The sequence below is a fragment of the Pleurodeles waltl genome, chromosome 7, assembly GCF_031143425.1.
Source record: "Pleurodeles waltl isolate 20211129_DDA chromosome 7, aPleWal1.hap1.20221129, whole genome shotgun sequence".
Classification (NCBI taxonomy): Eukaryota; Metazoa; Chordata; class Amphibia; order Caudata; family Salamandridae; genus Pleurodeles; species Pleurodeles waltl.
This window is the reverse complement of record NC_090446.1, coordinates 670,264,355-670,285,289: the sequence shown is the minus strand read 5'-3', so window position 1 is coordinate 670,285,289 and position 20,935 is coordinate 670,264,355. Positions and strand designations below refer to the sequence as shown.

Genomic DNA, 20,935 nt, shown 5'->3' with positions numbered 1-20,935 from the left:
TAGCGATAGAATCTAGACGAAAGATCCTGATGTGATTCTCGGAACGTATGGAGGGCAAACTATTGATCTTGGGGGTTAATTTGAAACTGACATTAGGTTCAGAACGAACATGATCCATTGGAAGGTGTATGTTCTGGTGAAAGGAGATAGTGTGTTCAGTGGGCCATATCAGAGGGATCTAGGTTTCGTACTGGACCCCCACTCTTCATCTCCTGTTAGAATCAGAGAAGATTACATAAAAGAGTTACGACTGTGTACAGTGCAGGAACTACATGTTCAAGGTGGTGAGAATGGTGTCAAGTTTATTTATAAATTTCAAGATGTGTTCAGTAACGAGGCGGGATGTTTGAAAGGTTACGTTCACCAGGTAAGGTTAAAGCAAGGGGCTGGGCCTGTGACGGCAAGAGTGTGACCTGTTCCTATATCCAATGAGAGAGATGGTTGAAACTGCGATTAAGAATTTGCGTGAGGATAGCATAATCAAGCCTGTTGAAAGTTCTGAGTGGGTGGCGCCCATTGTGGTGGCTCATAAGCCGGTGATATCAGGTTATGTGTGGACATAAGGGCGCTTAATAAGTGTGTGATAAGTGACCATTTTCCTCTTCCAAACATCATGGAGAAGGTTTCTTTGTTGCACTGGGCAAAGTACTTCACCATCTTAGCTTTGACTGCAGCATACCACCAGAAAAGGCTACACCTGGCGTCCAAAGATTTCACCATCTTTATAACTCCTTTTGATAACTATTGTTTAGTGCAGATGCCGTTTGGTTTGGTGTCCGCAGCTGCTTTTTTTCAGCATGTGCTATATTATCTATTTGGGAGATTTCAGGTGTGAAATGATTTCAAAACGATATTTTGATCCATGGCGATGCTGTGCAAGTTCATGATGAGAGAGTGAGGTAGGTGTTGAGCAGACTACAGGAGAATGGTTTCACATTTAAATTGAGTAAGAATGCATTTACTAAGTCAGATTGAGTATTTGGGTCATGGTGTCAGTACTTAAGGAGTTGTCAATGGTGTTGAAACCAAAAGAATTACAGATTTATTGAACTAAACTTTTAATTGTGAAGGCTTATTGAATACCATCTTAACCAACATTGGTCCTCATTTTGTTTCAGCTGATAAGGAGAAGTTTTTGCATCAGAAAGGAACTAAGCACATGAAGTGATTTCCCTATCATCCTAGAGGCAATGGAATTGTGGAAAGGTTCAATAGAGCAGTGAAGGTATGTACCCAGCTGGAGTTGAGTGCAGGGAGAAATTGGAAAGAAAGACTAAAAACTTTTAGTATGTGTACAGGTTTTCTCTCAAATTAACGAATGGTGAAGTTCCTTTTCAACTACTTAGGGCACTGGTTCCCAAACTGTGTGCCGCGGCACCTGTGGGCGCCATCAAAACTAGCCAGGGGGACCGTGAACAGATGCACTTTATGAAACAATTATGTGCTAATGTCCTCGGTTATTCCAATGTTCAACACGTGGGCTACCTGCTAGTTGAGGGGGAAACTGCTTACATTGATTAAATATAGAGCGTTGCCCACTGGTAGCGGGTAAGCATCTTTATGTTTTTAATTGAGCAAGTCCATTCCTGCGCACACATTGCAGTTTGTCTTTTTTTTGCACATTGGTGTGGAAAACAATCAATTTCTCTCATCTCAGAAAATTCCTCTGTCATGTTAACCATCATTCCTAGGCCAAGTTTGGGTCTATTTTTTTCTGATTTTCCCCAATGTTATTCCTTCAGATTGGTTAATTTATGCCACAGCACTCTGGCTTCAAGCAGTGCATGTAACGTATGGAGAATAAATATTCTGTGCACATCTGCATTCTGTACGCCACCAAGATTGTGAAAACTTTCTGGAACATCCTGGCTTGCCTATACAGTACAGTTGCACCGATCTGGACAAAGGATTGGATTGCTTCACTTTTGGTGTGCATAAGGTTTACAATGCAAATTTAATCTCACTTTGATCCGCATAAGTCAGCTATATGCTATCTGTAGTCTGCATGGTTTTCTATTTTTCTCATGCCTATAACAATTACGTAATGTTTTCTTGCAAAACTTGTTTTGGAGCAGAAATATCATGCAAGAATATGTCTCATGTTGTTTTTTTCCCCCTCACTGCAACTCTATGTAGGTGCCTCCTAAAGGATTTGTATGTGAATACATACCCCAAATGCCTTTTTCTTGAGACACATTTAATAGTGGAGACCTTATATAGGAGGTCTTCAGAAGTATTTTATTTTAAGAAAGTGTGCACTGTAATGAGCAGCCCAGGTCAGATGTAGTGGAGCCTTCCTACTAGTCCCGCTTTTGCTTCTGTATGGAGATCCCTTGATAACACCGGGCCCAACTACCTGGCTCGTACATAGAATTAAATAGACACAAAGAGGCGCTCCAGTAGACATTCATGGAGAGTTACCGTGCTACCTGTCTCTGAAGCTGTACTTTGGTGAAACAAAAACAGGTTGCGGATTCTGTTGAGGCTCTTGCTTTAGCTTGTAAGCAGTCCTGCTTGGATTCAGACACAAGTCCTGATCAGCCCTGCCTGCTAAGGAACAGGCTGAAAAGACTGTCTTCAAGCCTGCTGCCACCACATGCTCACAGGTAGCCGTGTAAAACTAGCATAGCTATCAGTAGCCTGTAGCACCATTTTGGGATTGCCGGCTTACTTGGTTATATTTTTATTTGTTGTTTGTATAATTTGTTTGACTGTCATCAACGTGTACAAAGATTGTGATTTTCGCAGTGTACAGATGCCTCTGTATTTCCACCTGCCATTTTCCAGCAATCTCCATCGCCATTCTTGAGACTTGGAGGACAGTCTAAGTGTATGCATTTTTATTGCAGTCAAAACATATTATTCAGTTGTATTTCTCCCTGACCACTAAGCTCTGACAGCAGCCTTATGTATTCCCTGTGTATATTTGCAATCGTGTTTAAGAGCTGCTGCTTATGTAACCTGTGTGACCACAACCTTAGTTCTATTGCTCTTATATAACTAAAGCTGCTCCTTAACAACTAAAATGGCCCACTCCATATCAATCGCACAAAAGGTGCAATGAAAATTATTTATTTTGTTCCCCCACCCAACTCCCCCTTCACTTGGTTCTCAGGAGTAAGCCCCTAGCCTAGAGGCAATTAAAAAAAAAAATGTTAAAATAAAATCCATATGTACATCCATGTGATGAAGAGTATTTCTGACTTTACCAATTAAAGTTTTTTTTTCTTAAACAATGGTTACATTTTTTATTTTGTTACATCTATCATTATAATAATACCTTCATTGGCCTTATCCCAATTATTTTCAGGGAGGAAAATGGAAGTACTTTGAGGCCAGGCTTGCATCCCCCCACCCGCCAAAATAAATAACATAACGGGGAGCCACGGCCAATGGGCAATAGGTCAAGGGAGCCGCGGGTCAAAAAAGTTTGAGAACCACTGACTTAGAGGAAGGAAGGCAAATATAGAATCATCCCCTGGTTGGTTGCATTGGGGGAAGAGTGAAACTGTGCCACGGGAATCTCTGAAGGAAGGCAGTGATAAAGAAATGTGGTGTGTGGATTGTAGGAGTTGAATAATGATGCCAGAAAAGGTGCAAAGGAAGACGATGTGTATGGGGGAGATCTGGTTTTGATAAAGAGACCAGTATTGTCAGAAGGTGAATCATAGTGTATTGGTCCTCAAAAGAATTGTCAAACGTTTCCGTAATGCTGTCAAATTGGAGAATGGAAGGATATGGAACCTTAACAGAATAATGGCACACAAATGGAGCAATCTGGTATGAATCTAGTCTCTTTATTTATGTAAAATTGTCATTACAAGCTCTTAATTCATCTTCTGTTTAGCCTATGTAAGTTTCAGTTTTGTTTTGAAGTTTTTTTTTGTTTCAAGTTTGTATAACCTGTTCAATACTTGTTTTGTTGTTTTTAAAGGAGGCGGTTGTGTGTTATTCTAAGACTGTATTTAGATGAATGAAAGAATGTAGCGAGTAGGGAAATTAGTGCTCACTAAGGACATATTGGCTATGTTCTCTGAGCTCAGCTGATGCTGAACCTAGGTGCTGCTTGACCTATGCATGAGATGCTCTTTAAATGAAGAACCTACTTCTAACTCAAGCTAATTTCAGCACTTTATTACATTTTATTACATATTTGTACTGAAGTATGAGCTACAAAAGTGATATACATACTTTATACAAGCTTGTACAAGTAGAGAGAAGCATAACTTTCATTGTTTACCCAGAAACAAGTGCTACTCAAAACCGTTAGTTATGACTCTTGGCTCATAATGAATTAAGATAACTAATATTTATTTACTCCCTAGTCATTACATGATACAGTCGTTTAATAGAAATACTTGTACTCAAGAATCTGAGTTAAGGGGTAGAAGTCATTTGTGCCACACAAAAGTTTAGGACACCCATATTAGCACAATTTTGAGTTATAGAAGGAAAAATCGTTTAGAGATATTCACAAAGTAATCTTAAACATTTTGTGAAAATCAAACATAAATATACCATCATGGATAAAAACACATTTTGTACATATCCTGCATGTGCCTGTAGCAATTTCATACAGAACAAGAATGGAACATAACAGCAACTATCTTTCTTAGCAAATTTCTGTGTGGAATGGCTGGCGTAATTGGCCCAGCACCCAGGATTCCTTCCAACCCAAACATGAATGAAAACTAGACAACTAGAAAAATCAAGGAAGTGTGACTTGCTTGAGTGCTACTACTCTTACCTAAATAGTAAAACTAAGGCAAAAAAAACACTTTCTGTATACATTTATATGCTAGAAAGAACTGATCTTTGCAGCCAACAGAAAAGGTCTAGCATCCTAAGATTTAGCAGATGTGTGGGTGGGCCTACCACAATAAGACCAGACAGGTCTGTGCCCATATCTAGTCCACTGTAAAATTAACTTTTTAAGATTATGGTATTTCCATTCCTGTATGATATGACCATTCACCCATTTGAGTTACTATTTTAACAGAAGAAGAGTAGGAATGCAGGATATTAGCCAGTGGTATCAAATTTTATTCTTTCACAGCAGGTACATGTGAGGAAATACCATAGGCATGTGGGAGTTGTAAAGAAATGCCTCTTTTGTATGGTCACCCGAAGGTTTTGGACTTATACTTTTTTTGGCTCGGAGAGTGCACTGTGACCTGGTAACCAGACGTCAGTCAAAGTGCCCAAAACTAAAATGTGTATGTTTAGTTGGCATATACCCAATTAGCATAAGCAAACTTACTATTAAGTACCTGATATATAGTACCCAGGGTCTGTAAGTTTGAGGGGGTTCAAGTACAACTCTGATTGAATATTGCTCCTGGTCTGCTAATGCTAACTCTACTTTGCTATTAAGTAACATGGCAAACCCCGAACCTCCCTTTTTATAAGGTCGAGCGCACAAGCGCTCTGGCCTGTTGTAATCTATCTGTGGGCTTTTAGCCACGCCTGACGCAATCCTTTGTTATCATTGGTAAATGATGAACATTTGTCCTTCCTTGAAGCGGTGTGGTTACCGCCTTGTACATCGACCCTGTTACAAGGACAATTGCATGATTGCCGATACATTTGACTGAGAGCGAACTTCTTTTTCCTTTTGTGTCTCTCCTCCGCGCTCGCGCTCATGGTGGCCATGGCGCTTTGAATTGTCTTGCTTATGTCAACTGTTTTACTTTTCATTTCAATTTAAGTGGCAAGAAAAGTCCAGTTAGAACTTTACAACGTTAACAGCTCTAACTCAAGCAAACGCAAGACCTATTGCATTGCAAATGCGTTTAATGTTTGTAAGTCACCCCTAAGGCAGGCCTATTGAGCTCTATGGCAGGGTGCTGTATATTAGAAAGTGGAACATGTACTTTTGGATGTTCCACCAGTAACAGCCCACTGTTGATATTTTTACTGTGGAAAAGGCTGGCAGCCCCACTGCCGAGTGCAGTTACAGGCTGCCACAGCAGCCCTGCTGACGTCTGACTAAAACTTTTAAAGATGGTGCTTAATGTATCAAACAACTGGTTACATTAAGGCCGACTTGTTGGCGAAGTTGAAATTAATGTAACTTCTTGCGGTGTGCAACTTTTACAAAGTTGCCACTTTGTTGCCCAAAGTCTTCTGTCCCGGGTTTGGGCTGCATATGAAGTCTGTTCCTGAGACAGCTTTCTGCCATCCTGGGGAGATGTGCAAATGACTCCTGGGAACAGACAGAATAGAAGGCCGCATAGGGGAGAAAGGTTACCTCTCCCTCGCAGACAGACACACAGGTGTTGGCCCAAAAAGAGAGCTTCAAATGAGAAGCTGCCTTTGAAAGGCAAATGGAAAACAGTTGGGATAGGGGCTGTTCTATTGTTTAGGTAGACAGACTGGCACTAGGGACAGAGAGGGGAAACCCGCTGTCAAAATGGTTTTGCCCACATGGTAGCAACACCTCTGAGTTGGGCTATGGAGTTCTGCACAGCAAGAGAGGGGTTCTGCCATTTTGAGAGGGTGCAGAATAGAGAAAGCTATGATAGCTAGATGTAACACTTCACAGGAAGTTGTCATCAGGCGGGAGAGGCATCGTAACCCATTGGTTAATGACCGGGAACTCCCATGAGAGCATTTTCTGGCGATAAAAAGGGCACCCCTGCTACCCTGATCTCAGATTCCGCTGGACTGAAGAAGACAACCAAAGCAGGACTGCCTGGCTGCACACAGGTCTCATTGAAGAGCAGCTGCACCATAGTGGACTACACCGGAGGTACCTGGCTGCTAGCAAAGAAGAAGGCCTGTGCGGGCTGTGTACTGCTCATGGAGAAGTAGTCTCCTGAGCTCAACCGAAGCAAGACACTCCAGTTAATAAGAACGAAGCTGCTGGGGCAAGTTGGTAGCACAGATTCCTGCATCGTCACTCCTCGCCACCATGCAGCATAGGGGACCAAGCCCTGATGCTCAAACGTTGCCCTCAAATCTGTTGAACTCCAGAGAATTGTCTGAGTGCAACTAGGGCACCCAAAAGGTAAGATGCTGTTGAATGAAGAAAACTGGTGAAAGCACTGGACTGCGCTATTGGTAGTGTATTTGCAACTGGTCTTCTACTCTGCTGAAGAGTACTTTGACGGACATCAACCCCCGGGCCAGGATCGCCTCACCAAGCCCACAGACCAAGGAATATCCCAAGAAAACCCCCGTCGACCACACAGCACCTGCAGCATCCTTGAGCATCTTCGGCATCCTGTATCCACTGCATCAGGACGCCCTCAATAGAAGTCAGTGGCAAGGACTCACTGACAGAGGAACTGACATGAAGACTGCTCTTCTTGGAGCGACAACTGTTTCTGTGGACCTTGGTGGTCCCCCTGACAGTCTCCACGCTGAAGTTGGTCACCTCAACTAACTCTAAGTAACGGCATCGATACTTAGCAACGTTTTCCTTGAAGAAAGTTTTTAAGTCTCTGCCGGAGTTGGTAGCTTCAAGTGACTGTAAGTAACTACATTGATAACTACCAAAGCTTTCCATGAAAAAGTTTGTAAGTTTCATATTATTTGAATTTGCCAATGCTTGTTTGTGTTTAATAAAAGTGTGGATTTACTATACCTTGTAAATTCTGTATCTCCTAAAACCACAGGTGTACCTTTTTCATTTTGGTGTCTCAATTTATCTGAAGATATAATCTATTTTTATAAATGGATGTTAGATTTCTTGTGTGTCTCGTGTATTTTTTTCCTCAATTGTTTTGGTACTGTTTAAAGGCTTTAGATTATTCCTTTGTGTAAGCTGGACTGCTCAGAGCCACACGTACCGAGGGTTGAGCTATGGGTGTTTCAAATGATACCTACTGGTCCTAAAGAGGTTGGTAAATGTATTACTCAGTAGGATCGACAACCACATCATATAATACACCCCATTTACTCACAGGAGAAGAATGCCTAGCCAATCCACACAAATCACACACTTTAAATTCTCCAGGGTCTCTAGTTCTAAACTGTTTCCTCTTCCATGTGTTAGGCCCATCCACACAAGTGGGGTACCAATTTAACAAGGGCAGTGGGGGAGTGCCTGATGGTAGGAATTTTGTAGTTGGCAGTGAATGTGAACATTGGCATTACTGTTTCTACCCAATATCGGACATTTCCACGGAATTAAGGGTAAAGTGAGCTTGACCAATTGACGCTAGACACACCTCCTTAGATTTTCCTGGGGTCACTGGAAAATATTTGGACATGGAGAGTTTCCCTCCCGTCTGACCAAGGGACTAAAAATAGCAACATTGCCCTGGTCAAAATTCATTGCTAGTCTTGCTTCCGAAATGCTCTAATCAGTTTTAGTCTACTTCACCTCACTGAAGTATGGCTACCAACAAGCTCCAGAATAAAGTGCAGGACAGCTGCTTCATAGGTTTGTGAGTCAAAATATTGACAAAAATATTGACCTAGAACAATATACACTCCAAAATATTGACTTGATCAATACTGTCAAAGTATGTATACATAGGGACATATGCATTTACTGTTCTAAATCCATATCTACATACCACGAGAATATTGTACAATTAATTATCACAGAGTTTATAATGTTGGAGGTTGATATTTTGAAGTTGATAGTTTGGTACCATGAACACAGGGGACATAAGGATGTAAAACACCATGCATGAGCAGACATCTACTGCAAATTCTCAAGTGATGAAAAGCTAGTTATCCAGTCAAGTTAGTGGAACTCTGCTCCCTAGTCAGCAGGATGGGAGGTTATATCCAAAGACCTGCTTGCCTAGAGCCCTGAAAATCATATTGTTAACAGTTGTTAGTGAGAGGCACGCACTGTGCCAAGATGACTGCAGCCTTCCTTACTTTCTATATTTGTCACAAAAAACTAACCCAGGCCCTGCAGCTAACTCCTGATGTTCATGGCTGCTGGCCATAAACTGCAAGAGTCAGCCACCTATGAAGAATTGGGTGTAGTGGGTAGACCATGCACAGTGGGGTTGTCCACTCATGAAATGTTGGGTGCATGGCCTGGACAGAGGCAGGACCAGTGAGGCAGCCCTTGGAGAGTGTCAAAGGAGATGGCCAGGTCCTGTGGCCAACCCCCAGCTTCACTTGGACAAAGGCTTTGTGGAGTGGATGCTGGCTGGCAAAGGAGGGTTGGGTGGAGAGCGCCTAAGCCCGTGGTGGGTGTTAACCATCTGCATTGAGTTGGGTGCAAGTGCAGGCCAGAAGCCAGGTCCCCGCTGGCCACTCCCATTGCACGCCGTCAAATTAGGACGAGTAGTGGTTGGCATCCTGCAAGGGAGACCAGAACCTGTAGCCAAACCCTGCCATCAGTAGTCACAGACTTGGAGTTTTGAACATAAAATTTGCAATCATGGAGCACAGCTAAAAGCAGAAGTTTGGGCACAGGAATCTCTTGAATGCTGTATATGATCAGATAAACCCCAATAATTCACTAAAAAAACAAAGGTTAAATTGAAGTTATGATTAGCATTATTTATTGCACCTCAACCTATCTTGAAAAAAAAAACATAAACGATTCAACTACAAAAACACAGCAAAGTGCAGTTCAGATTGCAAATTAAACATAAAAAACCTGGAATTTGCATGTTATAGCACATTCAATAACTCGCACAATCGTCATGCCAACCAAAATTTGCACACCAAATCCAATGCTTATGACTTCATAATAATTATACCTTTAAAAACAGTAACTATAAGTGAAATCGAATTCAACAACAGCAACACATAGATAATGTACAGTGGAAGGGGTAGGGGACATGTTCACAGATTTGTTATGCTGTTTGTTGTGCAGCATAAGCCAATAAAAATATTTTAAAAAATACTACATTCATTGTCATCTCTGTTAAAGTATCAAGATCTATAAGATGACTTACATTTGAAATCGCATCGGTTTCACTAAAGGTGAGATCAGGAGCATTTCACATAGTATGCAAGGTATGGTTAGTGTGAGAGTTCACTGAACAGTGCCAAAATTATCAAGAAAACCAAAAATGCCTTTTCAATAGAAATTGTGATGAAAACACGGTTCCTGCCGCATCTGTTAAGAAAATTATATATGTAACACAGTGGCACTCACCCTTGTCTAGTTCTGGTCACACTTTCCAATGAAAAAACAAACTGTTTATTAGCCTATAACATCTAACCTATTCAGCAGTTTTTGAGACATCATTCTTTCAAAAAGGTACGCTGTGCTCTTACAGGGCTATCCATTTTCTACTGTTTAAAACAGTGAATCTTGTGATACCTACGTTGAATTAACTGACTGAGAATTATTAATTACTTTTTTTTTTTTTTAAGTGTGTTCCAGTTCCGTTTAGGTACCTGGAGCTCCCCACAGGGGATACTCCACTTAAGGTTGTGGGTGGTATCTCTTAGCATGTGAACGCTAACCAGATAAAGTGTTTGTTGGAACAGGCTGTCAACAACGTTGATCCTAAACATAGGGATGATAATTTGTTGACAGCTAGTCCTGGTCACCCACAACAATAAATCAGGGAAATTTAAGTCCATCATGGCCAAACACTGGAATATTCTCAATTCTAGCTCTGTGATTTGCAGACTTTTAGGTGCACATGCTGTTATTACCTTTAGAAAACTCAAGGCATTATAACACATTACATTGGCTACTAAGGATAACACATAACTTACTATGCGTAAAGTTTGCCAATAGGGTGGCAGCTGCAAAATATGTAAAAACAGTATTAATCGCAGGCCAGACCCGAAAGACCTCAAATCATATCACCTGTTCGTCAGCCTTTTGTGTGTAGGCATTTGAATGGCCCGTACATTTTTGGCAACATAAGTAAGAAAATGGAGCCTGAAAAATGTATGAGCTATTCAGAACAATTATGACACTTCCCCGGTATCAGTATATTTCCAAAACAGTAAAATTTTACGTAATTGACAGGATTATAGAAAGCAGTCGTAGAGGTGAGAAAGAAAAACTGCATTGGAGACTTAAAACAAGATTAATTTTGGATCTTCAAACAAAGTCCCCAGTTGGTGTGATTAGGAATGAGGAAATGGCTGTATTCACTGGATGAATGTATCTATATACTTGATTAGACAATAAATGGAATTCTTGAACTAAGTAAGCTACAGAGATATTTGATACTGTAAATTGTTGACTATTAATAGAGCAATTTGAACAAATTGGATGGAAGGCCAAAGCCTCATGCGATAGAGGTCACTGCTATGCATCATAAAACAAGGTCTGAGCAATGGACTTAGCCATAATAGTTGGAACCGCACCAATAGATGAGAAATGGGTATGATGAACCATTTATAATTCAAAGACTATTATGTGGTTATATTTATTGTATACTTTATTGCACTAAGGTCATTCTGATTATATAGTGTTCTTGGGATAAACATGTCATTAGTTTTCGTACAGACTTAGGGGGTCATTCTGACCTTGGCGGTCCATGACCGCCATGGCGGAGTGCGGCGGAAGCACCGCCAACAGGCTGGCGGTGCTTCCTGGGCGATTCTGACCACGGCGGTAAAGCCGCGGTCGGAAAAGGGGAGCCGCCGGTTTCCCGCTGGCCCAGGGAATCAGCCATGGCGGCGCTGCTTGCAGCACTGCCATGGGGATTCCGACCCCCTTCCCGCCAGCCTGTTTCTGGCGGTGTCCACAGCCTGAACCAGGTTGGCGTGAACGGGTGCCGTGGGGCCCCTGGGTGCCCCTGCACTGCCCACGCCACTGGCATGGGCAGTGCAGGGGCCCCCGAACAGGGCCCCACAAAGATTTTCAGTTCTTCTGGCGGTCGCCCGCCGGCCCAGGGGGAAAGCCGGAATGGGCGCCGCGGTCTTTTGACCGCGGAGCGGTCTTTCGGCAGGAACTGCTTGGTGGGCGGCGACCGCCGACCGCCGCGGTCAGAATGACCGCCTTAATTCAGGAAGCTTGACTGCTGATTTACTCATGCAAGTTTATATTGCATCGTAATTCATTTTCATGATGGAAACAGAAAGACTTTCAGTCAGAGAATCCAGTGCACATACCTGAAAGTGATTCTGATACATCATCCAGGTGAGAAGAAGTGCTCTACATTCACTCACCTGGTAACACAGCTCTTATATCACCCCCTTAATTAATCCTAGGGACTTGAAATATGAAGCGTCTTGGGATGAGTGGAATTATTCTAATTCATATGATAACTGGCAAAATAGATGCAGGACAACAGGATCACTCCTATGCTATCTGGCATGCAGTTCACTCCCTCCTCCTTAAGAATTATGGGACTTGCAATCATTCCAATTATATATTGGTTATCATTGGTATTGTGCCTGTGATTCTTCTACTGTTGCACTGGCACAACACAAACAGAATACGTCCCACCTATGCTGCTCTTTGGGGTGCGTATTGAGACCTTGACCCTTATATTAAGCAGGTATTTCATCCAACATTTTTCAATTGCACTGTAGACCTAAAACTACAAGAGAGTATATTCTCTACCACATTAAGAGACATCACGGAACACGTAGTTTATACGTCCACCCATGAGGTTGTAAAGTGTAAAATTGTATTGTTTAAAAATGAACCTACACCTCTCCTCTTTTTTCAGGGGCTGTCTTCTCTTTACACAAGTTTATTGCCACTATCACACATGGTAGCATTTGGCATAAAATGAGGACATAGTCTTTTTACCAGATACACCAGTATGGTGCTCTATGATACCATAATTATTCTGATGATATAATCTAATTGAAGATTTTCTTTGTCTTTAGATAATTTGTAATGTTTGTATTATCAAAGCTACTCATAGTGTGCTAGTCCATTTACACTCTCTATGAATGCTGTTGTATTTAATTTTTACTAGTGCTTATTAAGAAAGGCTTCTGTGAAGCAGAAATGCATCAATTTTGATAAGACTAAAAAAGGAGTTGTTGATTCTGGAGTGCTGCTATCATACATTTAATAAAAAATGAAATAATCCCACAAAAAAATAAAAAAAAATATTTTTAATTTTATTAAGAAAATAATACACTTTAATAAATTTCCTTTGCCATTGGGATATGTCCACCTCAGTCAATGATGTCTCTACCAATACATGAAAAATTACTAGTAGCAACATTACACTAGTACATTCTGTTGTCAGAGGCTCCAACTTCCCACTGGAGATGGAGACATGAAAGTCTACACCTAAGTATATTCACACAGAAATTGTGATTAAAAAAAGGGAGTTCGGGGAGAACTACATCTAGATGAAGGATTATATTTACATGTGAGTAAATATACATATGTTCATTTTTTAATCGGTCCCTTATTTACCTTCTAACCCTAAATAACATTTTCATTGAACATTTTATTATTTTGAACACTAAAACAGGAGTAAATAGCATTCATTCTTCCCAAATGTTTCTTCACGGAATATATTTGACAGAAAACCGAACAAGATCAATTTCAACAATAATTAAAAGTCTTAATACTTTAGAAATGTTCCTGTAAAAAAGTTTGTTATACTGAAATACTTTCTTAAATGACACCTACTTCTTTGAAATTTAACTTGTACCAAATGTGCCTGTTTGCACAGTCTACCAGGACACTTTCTGGGAATTCCCAGAGGCACTATCAGTTGTGTGCCAAATCTCCTTCTTCCTCCTCTTTACAATCCGCAGTCTTACACAACGGGTATTACAGTGAGAGGAAAATTACATAACAACAGATTTGACAACAACCTTCAGCTAAACCATGCCAACCTTGCTTTTAGAGATCATGTTACCACTCAGTAAAATGCAATTCAAGAGTAAAATGTTGAGACAATGTGGACTTACTTTTAAAAATGCTTTCTTCTCCAATGTATTCATTATAAACGGAGGGATGGCTGAAAAAAAAAAGAAATTACTTTTAGAGTATCACCTCGTATCAGTTTCTTCCCCTTCCAGTTTTACAAGTAACAGGGCCCGATCTAAACTTTGGCAGAAAGAGTACTTAAGAAAAACATGTTGGATTACCCGGTTCATCAAAACTGTGGTCTGCTCGCTCTTTTATGAATCAGGTGTCCCATCATCTTTCTGATGGTGGCACCCTTGCTAGTTCCATCACTGGAAAGCCTACGCTAATGAGTCTTTTTTGGGGAAACTACAAAAAGTCCCCTGAAAGACAGTAAATGCGCACCAAACTTGCACGGCTTTCAGAGCAAGTGCCATAAAGGCGGCTTCTTTTAAGACACAGAGATCACTGCTGGGGCGGTGGGCATCTCTATTTATGGCGGAAGGTAGCCTGCTGAGATGGTGGAGGTAATGACCACCGTCTCCCTGGGGAACAGGCAGGCCACCAGCCAAACTCTAAACTGGCCCCATAGTGCACAATGACTACAAAACGCATGCGACAGCAGTTGAATGTGCAACCACAGGGCAATTTACGGAAGGCATACAAATACTAAATGTGACACAGTAAGTGTATCCAGCAATAATTACACAACGTTAACAATTAAATTATAATCAGAATAAGCCCCAAAGGCTCAATGTTTTCTTAATGCTGAATATGCAGGAAACATGATTCAGTTTTCTGCACAACATGAGATATAATGGAGAATTCCAGCTGTATAGACCCGCCACAATGATAAAAGGTTTGCCTCAAAATGCAAGTGTCGGCAAATAACAGTCCACACAAGTAATGAGCTACTGTGTTTCAACGGTTTATGAAATTAATTATACATGTATATTTGGTACAGATGAGAAATTAAGGAAATTCAACTATTTTAACATTACCCTGTTGTTAATCAATGATTCTGCTTGCATTGGTGTAGACTTTATACTTGTTGATCTGCAAAAAGAGATGTAAGTCTCCTTCCTTACTAACTGCTCACCCCAGCTATTTATTTTTAAAGCAGACCAAGGGTCTGATAATTTGTTCTTTATAGATAGGTTAAACTTTATGAAGTAACAATATCACTTGTGCGTCTTTATCAACATTATGTTTTTGGTAATGCAATATGGAGTTTTTCCATTTTTCTGCCCTGCAACAACTCAATTTCTAAAACTCCAATAATTCTTGACCAAGGTGAGCCAGGCACTGATCACTAAACAGGCACTGTAGCTGAAACAGATGACCCTACTTTGCTTTAACAACCATTTTGCAAGTTGTTTACATTTGCCCTCGTCCTTTCACTGCCAAAATCAGCCATCCCCTAGCGCTGGTCATTACCCATAGACCCCTCACATATGAGGACCTATGAGACATACCCCTCCCATAAATACTACTGGCATCTAAAATACAAACTATTATTGAAATTGTATAAATATGTTCATGGAGTAGACGTGCATGCAGTCCATCACCAAGATAATGTTATTTGGAGATGCGGAACATCATAGGTTATGTGATATGGTGCCCTCTTGTTGCATATACGTACCCATCCCAGGAGCAGCCATCAGAATCCTAGAGATGACCACTTGTGAAATAGCCTGCTGAGCAGCATTGGCTGACTCGCCTAGTCGGTTCTCATTTTCGTCAGTGATGGGAATACCACATTTCAGTTCCCTGTTCAGTGCAGAGACAAAGGATTACAGATGTATTTTAGAGAGACAAACTTCATAAATGCACACAGCATTTCCGAGTGACATTTTCTACCAATAGAAAAATGTATTAACACCCATCCTGAAAAAGCAGACAAAATTAAAGACAACAAAAACAGGTTTTTTAGGTTGATTTTGCCGTAAGGGCTTAAAGAAAAATCATACAGCTGTTTTAAAATAGCATACAATCATGGTATCGTAATTACTAACTTTAATTATTGTTTGCCTTTTTAATTTTGGTGATTAATTTCAGAATGACAAGCTTTTATATCTATAAAAGACAGATGTGGATAATTACTGCATTTACAGTGTGAAGAAATTCAAAAAGAGCTTCTATTTTTTCTCCTCAAATCCATATGATAAATTTACAGAAATGTAGTCTTAAAGAGAATAATTTAGATAGTCTGCGCTTCTTATGAAAAGCTGAACTTTCCGAAGTATAAAGTGCTATACAGAAAAACTAAATCAATGATTATATTCTGCCCAGGATGTATGATTTTGATAGGATGGCATATATTTTCAAGTTATTTTCAACTATTAGGATGTTACATCAATAGAATATATTTCTGTGTTTCCCTTCTTACAGGACACAAGTAAAGGGCAAGTTACTTACCTTTGGTAAGGCATCTAGTAGAGACAATGTCTAGGTGCAGATTCCTTACGTTAGAATTTCCCCCAGGTGTCAGTCTGGATCTGGAGATTTTTCTCGAGCAGTGTCCCTGAGCGGTGTTGATCGGCTCTGCTTCCGTTTTTTCCGTCATCCGCACCGGTTATGACATTGCGGTACCTAGATAGGTACTACCCTGGCATGCCAATGTTCGTTTTTTGACAACTTTCCACGCCAGAAGCACAGAGCCATGAAGAACACTGACCACTGGTGCATCAAAACTGAGGCCCTGAAAGGAGCGTTCCTGTTCCTAGAAAATCAGTTCGCAGAGTGGGGAAGATAGGTGGGTTGTAAGGAATCTGCAACTAGATATTGTCTGTACCAGATAAGGCGTTACCGAAGGTAAGTAACTTGTCAACCTGATAGAGATATCTAGTTGCAGGTTCCTTACTTTAGAATAGATATCCAGGCAATATCATCCCCGGAGGTGGGCCTGCAAACTAAGATCATACTAGAAAGTCCTGCAGATCCCATCCCTACACATCCCTACATACCTGACTGCCCAGGCAGTAGTGTTTGGTAAACTTGTGCAGAGGTGCCCATGTTGCCGACTGACAGAAGTCAAGGACTGAAACTCTATGAGCTAATGCAGTGGTTACAGCTGCAGCTCTGGTAGAATTAGCACGCAAACTTTCAGGTGGTTTCTTCTTGGCCTGTGTGTAGCAGATTTGAATGCAGAGTACGACCCATCAGGAGACGGTCCACTGCTGCACTTCCCGACATTTCTTCACACCCACATTACTGATAACAAGCTGATCATCCACCTGGAACTCTTTTATACGATCAAGGTAGAACACCAATGCTCTTTTTGGGTCCAGGTGCTGGAAGACCTCCTCTTCCTTAGAAGGGTGTGGGTGTGTGTAAAAAGTGTAACAACTTTTAGCAAAAAGGAAGTCCTAATGCGAAGCACCACTTTGTCAGGATAGATGGAAAGGTGAGGCTGTTTAGATGACAATGCCTGCAGCTCACTAGCCCTGCGTGCAGATGTAAGGGCCACAAGGAAGGCTGTTTTCAAGGTGAGAAGCCCATGAGGACAATTGTGGAAAGGCTCAAAAGGAGTGCACATTCAAAATGTCAGAACCGAAGTCAAGTCCATTGGGGCATAATAAATTGGGATGGAGGAAATATAGGAGTAATACCTTTGAGGAAACTAGTAACAATAGGAGACTCAAGACGAAAAGCATCGCAGATCTATGCCGCCCTTAAAACTCTTAAGTGCAATACTGCTAACACTGCGCGTTCTATGCGGAGGCGAACAGATCTAACCAAGGCTCTCCATAGTGATGAAAGAGACCATACGCCACCTCTGGATAAAGACGCCAATCGTAATCAACTTAGCATTGCTAGCTGAGCTCGTCTGCTCTGGCATTCTGAGAGCCTGCAGGTGTTGAACCTCTTTGGAAATGTCCTGTTGTTCCAGCCACGTCCAGAGCCTCACCCAGATGGCCGCCCCAGCCCAGGAGTGATGCATCTGTCACTACTGTCAGATCTGGTTGGGGGAAGGAGCCAGATGTGGACCATGTCGGAAAGATTCCTCTGATGCTGTGCCCACTAGAACTTCAGGTCCCACTGCAGAGCCCGCATATGCCGTCTGGCATGAGTCATTAGCAGAATGCAGGAGGCCATGAGGCCCAGTAGCCTAAGAGTAATTCTCACTGAAATCCAGAATAGAGACTGAAACATCGGTATCATAACCTGAATATCGGGGACTCGCCACTCGAAAGGATAATCCCACAACTGCACTGTGTCCAGAAAAGCTCAGTTGAAAAGGAGTACCTGAGAGGGAGTCAGGTGTGACTTCGGACATGTATACTGAACCCGAGCAAATGAAGGAGGTCCGCCTTAGTCTGGAGGCGGGGACGACAACCTGGGGCGAGCCTGCCTTCAACAGCCAGTTGTTTTGAGAGGGGAAGACTGAAACCCCTGGTCTGCACAGATGTGCTGTGCATATATTATATGGAAATAAGCATCCTGCAAGCCCTACGCTACCATCCAGTCTCCTGGGTCCAGGGCAGATAGAAACTGAGTCAGAATTAACATTTTGAACTTCTCTTTAATGAGGAAGTGATTGAGAGAGAAAAGATCTAGGACAGGGCAGAGGCCCTTGTCTTTCTCGGGTACCAGAAATAGCAGGAATAGCAACCACAACCTACTTCTGGCACAGGAACTCTCTCTATGGCTCCCTTGGCCAAAAGAGCCAGAACTACCTCTCTGACAAGTGCCAGGTGATCCTCCATCATCTGATCGTCTGATGGAGGCAGGGGTAGTCTTGAAGGGGAGGGAGTAAACCCTTCAGACTATCTGCAAAACCCACCAGTCTGAGGTGATGGACTTCCAGCGGAGCAGGTGATGGCAGAACCCGCCTCAGACTTGTCCCTGGTGGGGATGAATCAGACTAGGAAGGTTTGGAGGTTGAAAAGTTACGAAAAAAGTAAAAAAAAATACATTTGTAATAAAAAGAAATGTACACCACTCAGAAAACTGAATTCCTTGAGTGCAAAATAAGATTGCCAATAGCCCAGATATGCCACAAAACCACTGCCTTTTTTAGTGTTATGAACTGATGTCCAGGAGTCATATTTTTCATAGAATCAAAGTATTTATGTATTCTAAACAGTTAACAAATAAGTCACCCAAGTTGACACGTTGCCCTGAGACTCCATCGATCTAGCACAAAGGTTTCTTAAAAACCATAAATAAACCCAAACTTGTAGTTTTAGTACATCTCCACTAGACTTACCTTTGTCTCATTAAGGGAATATTGATGCAGTTAGCAGCAGCCACGGCAGCAAAGGGAACAAAACGTCCTATGAGAGGTGAGACGTGCTGCATAAAGGAAAAAAGTGTTTACTTGCATTTCCAGCATATACACTTCCAAGATATTCAAGTAATTTGAAACTAGTCAAGGCAAGTATATTAATATGTTCAAATTATTGGATGCAGGTTGTAAACACATCAGTGATAATTCCTTTAGTGACTTGACAGCTACAAAGTGCAAATGTTGGGAACGACAATAAGATTCGGGTCACTTACAGAATTATTTTTAAAAAATTGATGATATTATGTAAACCATACTGCACTGATGCCAATGCACACCGAAAAGCGCTGGATGGGACATCGGCATCACCACTTTTTTGACGACTATCCCATTTTGCCAAATTGTAAATTAGATCATAAGTGACCTGTCATCAAGAGACTGGTCAGTGGACCCAAGGTACCGAGAATATAATGCACAACTGTCACTGCAAAGGGTCTATGTATTCTAAGCACAACTCAGAGTTAACATCAGACTTGCCCCCCCACAACAGTTCAAGACAGAGGAGGTCATTATGACTTTGGTGGACGGTTTTTACCATCCGCCGAAGTCCCGACAGACCAGTTGCAACCAGTGCGGCTGCCTTCGCTGGACCAAATTACAAGTTTCCCGCTGGGTCAGCTGAGTTTCCAACTGCTGGCATAGCAGGAAATGGCCTACTGCATTGTCTCTGGCTTGTAATCGAGCAGGCGGCAATGCTGTAGTGTGCAGGGTGCACCAGCACCATCAATGTTCGCGATGGCCTCCTGTACCCAGTCTCCGCCAGCCGATACAATACGGTGCTACCACCAAGAAACCACTGGAGGAGAGGGGAGTCGTAATCCCCAGGGCAGACCTCCTTGCACAGCTGCCCTGGCAGACTTGGACAGCAGCACCACCAGTCCATCCTGTGGCCGATAAGTAGTGTTGCTGGCAGTTCAACTGCTGCGCTACCGTTGCAGTCGTAATGTGACTCTCGGACAGCCACATTGGCGGGGGTCTGACTGCAACCATGGCAGTATTAAGACTTTAAGTTGGGGAGTAGTGTCTGTTGGAGTATAAGTAAGCATGATTAACCCACAATATGGTAACGGATCAGTCCTCACAGTGTTTGAACACTCAGAAAAAGCAGACTAACACCATCACTGTGAGAACCATCACACTGCAGATGACCAGAACCATAACGTGCTTAGGTACTATCAAGCAAGTGCATCACAAAATGAAAACATCTGTTATACTGGTTTTGGTCCACTGTACTACATACCCTAGTATCAAGGTTAGTGTGGACTTAAAATAGTGCAAACACACTTGATTACTGTCAAAGTCTGGTCCTTGTACAAGAGAGAGAAAGAAAGAGAGGAAAAGAAAGAGGCAGAAAAAGAGAAAGAGAGGAAGAGAGAGTGAGTGTGTGTATGTGTCTGTCTGTGTAGCGGGTATGATTTTCTAAGTGAGAGACCAAGGATTATTTTTAATATAAAGAGTCACAAATAATAATATGCACCACAGCCTAAAAGCTGATACACCTACTTTAGGATCTTTCAAGTCAGCATGCCCTTTAATATGGACACACAATGTATGAACAGTAAAACGGAAACTAGTTTATGTGCAACTTTATTATGCAGGCTTCCACAATTCGAATGTGTTGTTGTGAGTAAGAGACCACTGTCAAATCTCAGGCGTTATTTGATGTAGCACCTACTCAACATTCAACAATACCCAGTTAATCAATCCTGTCCACATCCATCTGCTGAAAGTTTACAATCAAAACAAAGCAAGTCTCGGGTGCCACCAAACAGGACAATTACACACAATTTATTTATTTGTTTGTAAATTGGTTTGCGTTATTAAACACTTAAACTCTAGGTTTGTTTTTACACATTTCAATAGTATAATTTTTACCATAAAATTGAATTGACATTTTAGACAGTTGCATAGTCAACAAAATCATCTATAAG

The 20,935-nt window shown here is 41.6% G+C and overlaps 1 protein-coding gene across 4 annotated transcripts in view; it reads right to left on the bottom strand.

Moving 5' to 3' along the window:
- The window catches only part of LOC138304529 (sideroflexin-1), a 227,778-nt gene that overhangs the window by 54,938 nt on the left and 151,905 nt on the right, over positions 1-20,935 (bottom strand). For all 4 annotated transcript variants that reach the window (XM_069244665.1, XM_069244667.1, XM_069244664.1 and 1 more), the window contains 3 exons: positions 18,927-19,012; positions 15,357-15,484; positions 13,777-13,826 (listed from right to left, as the gene is read on the bottom strand). In XM_069244665.1, coding sequence (XP_069100766.1) covers positions 13,777-13,826; positions 15,357-15,484; positions 18,927-19,012 — 264 coding nt within the window. The remainder of the gene's footprint in view (positions 1-13,776; positions 13,827-15,356; positions 15,485-18,926; positions 19,013-20,935) is intronic.